The 12117-nt window shown below is 37.9% G+C and overlaps 1 protein-coding gene across 1 annotated transcript; it reads left to right on the top strand.

Annotated features, from left to right (window-relative positions):
* The first annotated feature begins 9570 nt into the window (after positions 1-9570).
* LOC131242720 (peroxidase 47-like) lies at positions 9571-11710 on the top strand. The gene is made up of 4 exons (XM_058241551.1): positions 9571-9931; positions 10053-10241; positions 10676-10838; positions 11140-11710. Exons 1-4 carry the CDS (start codon positions 9716-9718, stop codon positions 11535-11537), a joined length of 966 nt encoding a protein of 321 aa, XP_058097534.1. The 5' UTR covers positions 9571-9715; the 3' UTR covers positions 11538-11710.
* Positions 11711-12117: the final 407 nt, after the last annotated feature.

Here is a 12117-nt window from a genome sequence, read left to right as displayed (position 1 = left end):
TCAACTACTTTTTACAATGTGGTATACTTGATTTTTGGATCTTTTTTTTTTTTTTTGGCTCAAGTCTCACAACGAGCTCACCAAGCAGGGAGGCGGTTTGGATATACCTCATACCTCTCTGATGGGATCCATAGAATACACCAGCCCATCGTGGTGTGTAGTACACCAGCCAATCCGCTTTCGTGTGATCGGGAATCCGGATCCTCTGCGGTTACTAACAGAAAATCCTGCTTTCCCCGCTTGACGATTGGTTCACATCATCATTTACATCGTCACTATTGCTTCATTAAGGCCTATTTGATTTTCCAAATTCCCTGCAAAAGGGTTGTAAACGAGTAATAATTATTTTCTTAGGTAATTACTATGATGCTCCCTATGCTTAATTTGACACTACTTTTTTATACTAAAAGCATGAAAGTGTGAAATATGTGGGGCCTACCATAATGTATGTGGTTTATCCACACCATCCATTCGTTATGCCAGTTGAATTTAGGGCTTGAGCAAAAAAATGAGGATGATCCAAATCTCAAGTCGGCCACGCCACATGGAAAAGGAAATCAAACACTTATTGTTAAAAACTTTTTGGGGCCACTATTTTCTTTGGTGTGGGCTGCTTGAGCGATTGGATCTGCCTCATTTTTCAATTCATGCCTCAAAATGTTTTGATAAAACAGAAGGATAGAGCGGATATATCATATATATCACAGTGGAGCCCACAAAATTAAACCAGCCCTTTTAGACCGTACCTGCTTCTTTTTCAAACGGACGAAAAGGTAATACTTACCTATTTACATGGGATTCGAAAAGATTCTGAAAATAAAACATCCCCTGGACGTAGTGTGTGAAGGGTTTACATCATCATTTACATTATTACCAAATGCAGTATGTGATGGGATGGTGGTTATCCGATACCCTGCTGATGTGTCTATGTCATCAAGTTTTGTGGGTCCCACCATGAGGTATGTGTTTTATTTAGTCAGTCCTTTCATCCGGTGAACTTGTCTTCAAAATTGAGCCAAAAATTAAGACATCCAAAGATCAAATGAATAACACTCAAGAAGTAGCGAGGATTGAAAGTCTAACATTGAAATTCTTTTAGGCTTAAAGAAGTCTCGTGGGACTTTATGAATAGATTGGATGGAAAATAAAAGTTATGGTGAACCCTTTTATTATTTGTGGTGTGGCCTACTTAAGCTTTGAATATGAACCTTTTGGAGTCATGCTCTAAAATGATATTGCAAATGGTGCGGATATAATAAATATACTATTTTAGGGCCACATAACTTTGATCTCTTTTAGTGTATTCGTACATCGCTCACCTTCACACGATACATACCCAAACCAGTTAGATTTGTGGTGTGTGGTACACTTGCCAATCGGCTTTCTTGCCACAAACATAAGGGCCTGTTTGGCCGGGCTGATTGGAAGGGATTGGATGGTATTGGAAGGGATTGGAAGTAACCAAATAGACTAAGTGATTTGATTCTGAGATATAGCAATCCCATGGATCTTAAGACAATCCATTGACAACACCATCGTTACCTTTAAATCCCATCCAATCCCCCTAATCCTTTTAAATTTGCCTAGGACGTGTTTGGTTTGAGGGATTGGAAGGGATGGGAAGGTTTAATCCCGAGATTAGTCGGGTGTGCCAAACAAACTTGATATAGCAATCCCAACATATAACAATCCCATAGATCTTAGGACAATCCAATGACAACACCATCATTACCTCGAAACCCATGCCATCCACCCAAATACCATTCAATCCCTTCCAATCCACCTGGCCGAACACACCTTAAAAGTCTATTTGTTTCAATGTGATTGAGCCCCATCATCACAAGCTACATTTAATATAGCATTGTTACAATGCCTACAATGATGTAGACCAATTACAATGGGAGGAACACAGATTTTCATGTTTGTTGCAAGCTGAGGAACCGGATTCCAGGATGCAATTAACTTATAAGAGCTCCCGTTATGTAGGTGGGATCCTGACTGTGGGGCCCACACAGATGTAACACATGCATTATGGTCGACCTCACGAAGTTTTTATATAAAAAGAAATTGAAAATAATACTACTCCCAATCTCTTCCAAGCTAATGATAAAAACTGTAATGCTTTTATTACCCTTCTCCAACCAAATATGCTCTTAGTACATTAAGTAAAAATCCTTAGTGGACCACAACACATAAAACAATGGTAATTAAATGTCGACCTTTAAAAACATTCTGAAGTCCTTCGTAATATTTATTTACCATCAACCTGTTGATAAGCGATGAAGAGAAAACACAAATACCAACATGACCCAAAACTTGTGACCCACAAAAGTTTTTAATGATCATTTTAAATCTGATTCACTTTCGAGCCCACGTTATAAAATGATCTGGAAAAATAGGTAGACGGCTTAGATATTGAACGGCTACATCAAAGTGGCCCCACGGTCAGGGTCCCACTCACAACACTGGATCCGGGTCGCAGCCAAGTTGCATCCGTGTAATCGGAAGCTCTCTGGAGCCCACTGTCATGTCCGTCCATCCTTTATAGCTGCTAACGTCAAGACATGAGCTCGCAAATCAGGCAGATTCATGTGGGCGTTTCCATCGCCACCGTTGCGTGTGGTATAGGTCACTTGGGTTTAATCCGCGTCATTTTTGGAAGAAGTTTGGCTGGTTAACCTGCACCAGCCATTTAGATCGTGTCCAATCAGGACTTATCTGTTTTATCTACTCCATTTATTCATTTTACTAGCTCATTTTATGGTATAATACAAAAACTCAGACTAATCTAAAGCTCAAGTAGACCACACCACAGGAAACAGTGGGATTGAACGCTTATGCTTGAAAACTTTTTGAGAGCCACAAAAGCTTTGGATCAAGCTGATATTTATGTTTTCACTTCATTCAGGTCTGCAAAACTTTATGAACAGGTTGGATGGAAAATAACCTTCATGGTGGTCCAGGAAGGTTTCATCAGTGGGCGTCATTATCCCAACTGTTTCTTGTATTGTGGTCCACTTAAGCTTTGGATTTGCATCGTTTTTGGCATCTTATCTTTAAATGATCTTGAAGAATAAATGGACGGCATGGATAAAACGCAAACATCATGGTAGGTCCCACAGAGCTTTTACACCAGCTAACTGGCTATTATGTGGGGTCCCAGCCAAAGCGAGTCTCATTTTTGGGCTGCCATCTTAATATAAGCCGGTAAAACTGATGGGCCCAGCAGATGTCACATGGACATCACCGTCATGTATGTCCATCTGTCTTTCACATGGCGGCTAATGTTAGAACATGAGCTGGAAAATCAGTGACTCAGTAGTGGGCATTTACATCCCAACCGTTGCCTGTGGTATGGTACACTTGGGTTTTGAATTTGCCTCAAATTTTTTAGCTTATATTCTAACATGAGTTGATAAAATCGATGGATTGAGTGGATGCCACGTGGATATCACCCGTGTCACCCTTGTTGTGGAAAATTCGCATCAGCTACTCACCTAGCTGAATCAGCCATGCAGAAACAGGTGTCCACAAATTAGATATTATTCAGCCATTCTAACATGTTACCGGTAAATTAATACAAAATAGTCGTTTTAATTTGAGTTAATACATGACCTGTTTAGATATTATTCAGCCCGCATGTCAATTAACTCCCATCCACATACGCATTGGATCTGGATCTAAACTTCACTGCATTGGATTCACACGTGCTATCTTGTTGCATACGCTTGACATCCAAGCCATACCAAAGGTGGGTCCATCATCAAGAACTTCATGGATGCTCCCAAAGTCATTATGATTATGGAGTAAACATGAGGGAATTTGTTCCAGTTCAGCAGTCAATTGCTGAGAACTGCTCGGATACCATGATAACAGGGAAAATCACTGGAGAATTCTCCAAATCCGCTAGTGTTACTCTGTTATCACATTCAACAAAATATGGCACATGCCCAAGAATCCTTGCCACTTTGACCAGGGCATGGTTTGTGAATGTGAGGTAGATGGTAAGGTAATCAGAACCGTCCATCTGCTTAGCTATACTTTTGATAGGCCATGGACTATTAAAAATCTTTGATTTGATTCCATCAATCAATTATTAGGACATATGCGCCTGTTGGGTTCCTCATGTGGAGGTGGGATCTACATGTGTGGGCTTAAGTGATTTGTTTTGATCGCCGGGAACCTTTGGCTGTTCCAACCAGGTTTTCTAGATTGGGCAGTGGGGTATATTACCCCACAGTTCTGTTTCCTCGCACCAGATCGGGTGGTCCTCCCTCGGAAAGGGAGGGATGACCCTAACGATGTGAACTTTCCGTGGTCTATGTACTCTACCTTATAAGATCTATGTTCTCAATTTTGTCGTTTTGTGTGCCATAAAAAAAAAGAAGCAAAATATTCTATGGTTTTCTTATTAAAGAAAAGGAGAAGAAATAGGAAGAAAGTGTGGGTTTTTGTAGAAAATGGAGAATAAAAACATTCCATTACTTACAAAATTCATTTCTTTCATATTGCTTGTAATTCAACTTTGGGTGATCGAGTTGGAAATATTTAAGAGAAGTTTCTTAGGACTTGTCTGGATACCACCAAATAAGTTACTTTTGAACTTATGTTAAATAATTAAATTATTTTTTTCACTTAAATTAGTTTAATAAGCATCATTTAAAAAGTAACTAATGTACTAAAAACTACTTATAGTAAATTCTTATAGCCTTTTAACTTATATCTTTTCTACTTCTCTCTCACTTTACATGTCAAGGGAGGCTCTCTCGCGATCCACATCAAAGTAGGCCTCATAGGGTGGGCAATCCACATTGAAGGTGAGGCTCACATGGAGGATGGTCTATATAAAAGGTGGACCCCACATGATAGACGACTTTATATTAATGTGGGTGCATATATGGATGATCTACATCAAAGGTTAGCCCATAATGATAAAAGCCCACATCCAAAGTGGGCTAGCATGATGAATGACTTACTTTGAAGGTCAGGCTTATATAATGGACAGTCTACATCAAATGTGGCCTTACATGATAGATAGTGTATGTGAGGTGGATAAAACGAACTTGATGGATAATTATTTATGATGTTGGAAACTAAACATGCATTTCTAATTTTTGGTTGATGAGTCTGTTGTTTACCATATATACTCATAAACTAAATAAGTAGAAATCAAGATAAGCTACTTATAGTGTAAGTAGCTTATTCAAAGTAACTTATGATCCAAATGCTTTCTTCATGATTGTATTTTTATTATAGTGGATTTGTGTCGGATCAGGTCTTGTGGATTTTCTTTTCACATTAGAATACTTTTCACGCAAAAAATCTTGGTATCTTTTGTACTGTATATATTTGATAATTTGCTTGTTTGTGTTAAAAGTGATTTCCATCCTTTTAAATCTTTTATATTATTAATTCCATTAATTTACATGTAAAAAGAAAATGTGTGTGTCTCCCAACAACAATTGGATGGATTAGATGACAATAAAGTTCCACTGGATATTGATAGTGTTTTTGCCATGGCCTAAGGCAAGGGCGCTTCGAAAAGTAGCTGAGTAGAAAGTCCCATACAATCAACGTGGATCTCATAATTCTTGCTTATGGGAATATGAAGCATGGTTTTAAGACCGGTAAGAGTAACAAGTCAGCTCAAACTAGGTAGCAGCCGATCCAATTTGAGACTACGAGTCACCCTAATTTCCACTAACTTGGTCAAGTGGGTCCAAGTCAGACGCAATTTGAACAAGCTACTAACTCTGATAAGGACTAAATGAGTTGGGCTGAGTAAGACCAAATCTTTTAAATGTGCTATATAGTCTCTTCAAGTCTAAAAATATGTGCAAGTTCTAAGACACTCGTAGTTATAGTCCAAAATCAAGCCAATTGGCAAATTAAGTGGGCCACAGTTGTAAATGGAATTGCATGGTTCAAAATTATCTGACACACAAACGTGGTCCACCATATGATCAGGCCGCCTGATTTTTGGGCTAATGCATCTACATTTGCAGGCTGCCTGATGAGCTAGATGGATTTAATGCATGCATCACAATGAGTGCATGGGAGCCATTGTTCACTTGGATCTTATACCCAACTCCTTACACATTTTCTTTGGAGGATGGGGTGAAACCCACCCTCCAAACTATTTCCCTTGGTGTTGCCCTATTTGAATCATGGATTGCCCTGAGTTTTGGGCCATATGGTTAAATGTTTTTGTAGCATTTAATGGTTTGAGTGGATTTCACATAACAATCATGATGAACATATAAAAAGAATCAACAGTGGATATCTCTCTCTCAACCATTTCCTTTGTTGTGACGCATCTGAGTCACAAATTTGCTTGTATTTTAGGAGTTGGGCCTAACGTCATATTACACATCTGATGGTTAGAGTGATTTTTTCACACACATCACGGGTGGTCTTGGATGTGTGTCCAAAATAGAGTGATTTTTTTTTTTAAATATAGGAAAATAGAAATCTGGTCCAAAAGTAGGGAGAGGGACCATGCTGATTTATGGCAGGGACACCATGATGTGTATGTGAGATCCACTCTAATTTTTAGATGCCTAATTCCATTTTAGGCCCATGGTTAGAGGATCAGGTTGGCCTATGATTCAAATGCGCCACATCAAAGGAAACAATTGGGAGAGAGATATTACATAGCCCACCATGATGGTTATATGAAATCCACTCAAGCCATTAAATGCCACACAAAAAATTAGGACAATTACTGATTCAAGTAGGCCACACCTAGGGAAATAATTTGGAGAGTGGGCATCACCCTATACATTATTTCCAATCATACGGTCCACTTGAATCAAAGACAGGGCCATTTTTTTAGACCTATAGTTAAAATTGAGTCACACAATTAGTGATCAAATTGGATTTTGTAAACACATAAACTCCTTATGCAGGGAGAGGAGTTTTTGGCTTTGCGTAAGCATTTCTAAGGATACAAATAGACTTTTCACTCCAATCAAGTTGTCACAAGAATGTTTGGAAATATAATCTACTCTTGAGGAATTTTTAGGTAAAAGCCCCATCTTTCCATCCATAGGAGCATGGTATTAGTTTCTTGAATATATATAGTAGGATTTAAAAAGAAAAGAAAAAAAAGAAGAAGAAAAAGAAAGAAAATTCTTCTCAAATATTAGCATAAGGTCACTTGCTGTTGAAGTGTATTGATTTAAACCTTCATAGAACTAACATGCATATTTGGAAATGATGCGTTAAAACTTACTTATAATTTTTATACTCAACTGAGACACCATCATACCTGACCCATGAGATCAGTGAGTCAGGTCAGGTATGAGACCTAGACCTAACCCATTTAATAAACAGGGCTATTGAGACATCTCTGTAGGTAACCTCACTGGACCATACCTAACAAGCCAGCGTGCACACCTCACATTGGGCTGGTGAAGGAAATGGCATTATAGGAGATTCTTGCCATTGCATTTTTCCTTCTCATTACACGTGGCAGCCTTCTGATAGTGCACTCGAGTATTGGGAGACACATGTCCAAAGCCAGTCAATCCACTGGTACAATATGAGTGGCTGATTGATCATCGCCCTGACGTGGCCCAAACTTGGGGTGGAGAATCTCAACTAAGATATATTATAATAAGGTTGGGTGTGAGAATGGGCCGGTTAGAAATATGTAGAGCAATCCCGAGTTCTAACACGAGCTTGAATTTAGATGCTGTGGGTCCATGAAGACTTCAAAACTGGGCCATCTCATTACATAAAAACAGTCTTACCATTGCATGCACTAATAAGTGGGTCGGCCACATCTTGCTTAGACTCTACAACAACTCTCTCTCTCTCTCTCTCTCTCTCTCTCTCTCTCTCTCTCTCTCTCATCTAGCATCTAGACGTGTGCATTGCACTCATAAGCGTGTGGAACTTCACGCGTATGCACAGCTTTTGGAAAGAGACCCCTCATTAGAAATGAAGACAACAAGAGAGTGCACGAGAACATGGATACCAGCTGCAAAACTCCACTTACATTGACTTTCATCAAACGTAGTCCACTAACATTTCTTTATCAAGGTTCCAAGAAACATCTTTCAACTATCATTAGTGGTATTTCAAATTTTATTTTATTTTTTTGTATTTTCCACTCAATTGTGTTTTGAAATTTTTATTTATTTTTCTTATTATTATTATGAAGGGCTATGGCGCTTGCAACAATGAGAGTGAGAATGGAGAGAAAAAAGAAAGCAAAAGGGAAAATGTGTGGGTAAACGTAAAAAACAAAAAAGAAAGAAAAAAAAAAAGAAGAAAATATAACTCACTAGATAGTTTCAACCATGGACGTTTTATCTCTACTTTTTCTAATGTCATGACCACCTTAAAATTGTGTTAGCCTCATTTTTCAGATAATGTCACACAATGAGCAAATTAACATAGTGGATATCACATTATCATCATGGTGAGGAAACGGGGGCCTTCTTTAAATAAGTGAAATGACAAAAATACCTTCAAATGAAGTGCCATGCACATTTTATCTTCCAAAACTTCATGCCCTTCCACATGACTAACTGCGGGGGTAAAATTTGCCAAGTGATGTTCACACTATATATGGTAGAGATTATTATTATTATTATTATTATTGTAAGGAGGGATTGTGTGCAAATTGATACACCAAGAGATTATGCAACGAAAACATCACCATCCAGATTGTCACCAGGAATCTATACAGTCATTGCCCACCCACTTTTTTTTAAAAAATGGCTGGGACATGAAATTTGATTTTGGATAGGGATTCCCACCACTCCAAATGGACATTAAATCTTGGTCCACAATCTCATGGCATGTTCCATTATTCTTCCCTTTTAAGTGCCACAACTGAGTTGTTTGTGTGCCATTAAAAATGCATTTTCTTCTCATTTTGGCTCAATATGCTGACAACGGTAGAGCCTGTAGAAAACGCACCAATAGCCAGATGAACCTAAGATTATGGCCTACTCAGGTATCCAGTCAGCCTGAAATTTAATTGGGGTGTGTCTTTTGTGATGACAAGTTTGATGAATGGCTCGGATTTTCAAGCACAAATACAAGCGAGTGTTGCAGAGATGTGTATTGGCTGTGGATTTAATATTTTTTTTAAAAAAAAATGTAAAATGGGCTGCATCCAAACACACCCTAAGCTTTTCTTCTAAAACTCTTTGTTTTTTTTTTTACTTTTTTTGTTTTGTTATTTTATTTTTTTTTGGTTTTTTGGGTAAGGTTGGAAAAAACGCCTGACTTCAATACTGAAATAGTGATATCATAATAACTTTCTCTAAAATATGTTTAAGCACTAATAACCCTTGATTTTCGGGCGTTTGTTGTCAACAAAATACACATAAAAATATAATTATATAAATACATAGTTTAGCATAGAAAATGACACTCCTCAATCTAAACTTGTTTTTTGCCTCTCTCACTTCTTTTATCAATTTTTTTTTTCTGATTAGTCATGTTACAAAAACCATTCAATTCTCATTAGTTTATAAGAACTCCCTTTTTAAAGGACTGAAGCTTCTAGATAAAATGCAATCATGTTGCGTGTGTATATATATGCATTCCCTTACTCTCCCTTTCATCATCTATCAACTTTCACTCTCTCTTTTGCTATTCTTTCGCTACATTCTCTCAAATTTCCATTTCACTGAGGTGCATATATTTTGTGGGTTTTGATCCTTAGCTGCTAAAATCACCTCTAAACTTAGCAAAGATGGCTATTTCTCATTTAATTGAGCTATTTTTGCTTATAGAGGTGACAATTTTCAGTGCTCAATTTAGTGTACATGCTCTTAGTATGGATTATTATGGTATGCAATGTCCATTCACCGAATCGATAGTGAGGAATACAGTTAGTAAAGCTTTGCAGAAGGATCCCACTCTTTCGGGCCCTCTCCTGAGGATGCATTTCCATGATTGCTTCGTAGAGGTAGTTGCGCCTTGCCTTTGTTGTTGGGGCTGTTTGGGTGCAATATTGGATTGGATTGTAATCAATTAATAAAAGTTTGACTTGATAGTAACACAGTTACAATTTTTTTTCTTGATGATAGGGATGCGACGGGTCAATTCTGATTGATTCAACAAAGAATAACAAGGCGGAAAAAGATTCCCCTGCAAATCTAAGCTTGCGTGGCTATGAACTCATTGATGAAATTAAGGAAGAAATAGAGGATCAATGCCCAGGAGTCATTTCGTGCGCGGATATAGTTGCAATGGCTGCTAGGGATGCAGTCCTTTGGGTAGGAAAAAAAAAACAAAAATAAAATTTTCTATTTTCTACGGTCGCAAAATGCACAATCATCTTAGTTCACAATCTTAAATCTGCCAAAAGGGTTTATTATTAGTTCTTGGTTGGCAATTAGTTCTAGTTCTAATATAATTGGAAGAATTTAGTTTTCAATTGTTTACATTTTTACCAAAAAAAATAAAATTTTGTTGGTACTTATAACTAATGTTTTAAAAATCAAACGGGTTACCATTTGGTCCATTTGAACTGTGACATCATGAGTACTACGAGGGTAAACAGATTGGACTGTCAAGATCACATCTTTATCTTATTTGGGTTTTGCTGCTGTTGAATTCTGTTAACCTTTGAAATTGGGAATTTAGAAAATGTGCACTCTAATATTATTTTGTATTTGTATTTATATTTTCTTTTTCTTTTCTTTTTTAGGCTGGGGGTCCTTTGTATGATGTGCCCAAAGGAAGAAAGGATGGGACAAGGTCCAAAATAGAGGACACGATCAACCTACCACCTCCCACTTTCAACGGCTCAGATCTCATCAAGGCATTTCGTCAACATGGTTTTAGTGTTCAAGAAATGGTGGCCTTATCTGGTAAATATTCTTGATTTTTAATGATTTTTATGGTTAAAGTATGAGGTAAATGACAGGTATGGTCGTTTGGAATCATGAAAATGACTGCCCCGCCACGATATGATCCAGACCGTTCATCTAGAAAGTCCTAATCCTATAACAAAACCAATATAATTAACATGAGAAAATCAACGAGCCATTGCCTTTCATAAACTGTCAAAACCTCCTGATCTAGAATAAGATGCGCTTTTTGTGTGTGTGTGTGTGTGTGTGTGTGTGTGTGACATGCTTCTAGCCTGACTTGCTGTACATGGTGCACCAGGGGCTCACACATTAGGTGTAGCAAGGTGCTCCTCCTTCAAGAACCGCTTGAGCAACTTTGATTCGACGGACGGCGTCGATCCGACCCTCAATTCGAATTTTGCGAAGACATTGTCCCAAAAATGCAAATCAGGTGATAATGCAGAGGCACCGTTTGATCGGACTCGGATCACATTTGACAATGACTATTACAATGCCCTTCAATCGGGCAGTGGGCTGTTAACGTCCGATCAGACTTTATATGGGAGCCCCAGAACAAGAAGCATCGTGAATGGTTATGCGATGAATCAAGCCAGGTTTTTCTTCGATTTCTCGCAGGCAATGGTGAGAATGGGCCAGATCGATGTTAAGGAAGACAATGAAGGAGAAATACGTCTAAATTGCCATAAAATTAACTGATGGCGGGCCGCTTCGCTAGATATGATTGAATTTTATCATTGTACACATGTTTTATTAGCTTAATTATGATGTATGAATAAAAGAGAGTAGAATAAGTGTGTTTGGATGCTCGATGGAATAGGATTGTGTTTCATCCCATTCATTATAAGGAAGATAAAACTTTGATACTCTAGCAGATGATACGCAGGCACTATGAAATTATTTAGATATTGCATACATTGCATGCAAGTAATTTAAGTTGAACTGTCCAAAGTATGTGTCCCAATTTAGATGCACCATTAACCAGAAACTAAGAGTATTAATTGATTATCCGACACTCAAATTAGTGGACATTTATTGGGTGATTAAAAGTGAAAAATATTCAATAATGTTTTTCAAGAAACAAGCTGAGTGCATCTAAGACTGAGATTTAAGATTGAGATTGTACAAACCAGTCTGATTCTAGGGCTGTGACTTAGAATCAGACTGTTAGCTCCATATATAGTTTAGTTCTTAAGTCAAATGTATGCCACTTGTATAATTTCTTAGTGCCCTGCATCAAGTGCCATATACTACCGGAGTAACAAACAACTCCCCTGAA

Source organism: Magnolia sinica, chromosome 4, assembly GCF_029962835.1.
Source record: "Magnolia sinica isolate HGM2019 chromosome 4, MsV1, whole genome shotgun sequence".
In the NCBI taxonomy this organism is placed as follows: domain Eukaryota; kingdom Viridiplantae; phylum Streptophyta; class Magnoliopsida; order Magnoliales; family Magnoliaceae; genus Magnolia; species Magnolia sinica.
This window is presented reverse-complemented; position numbering and strand designations above follow the sequence as displayed.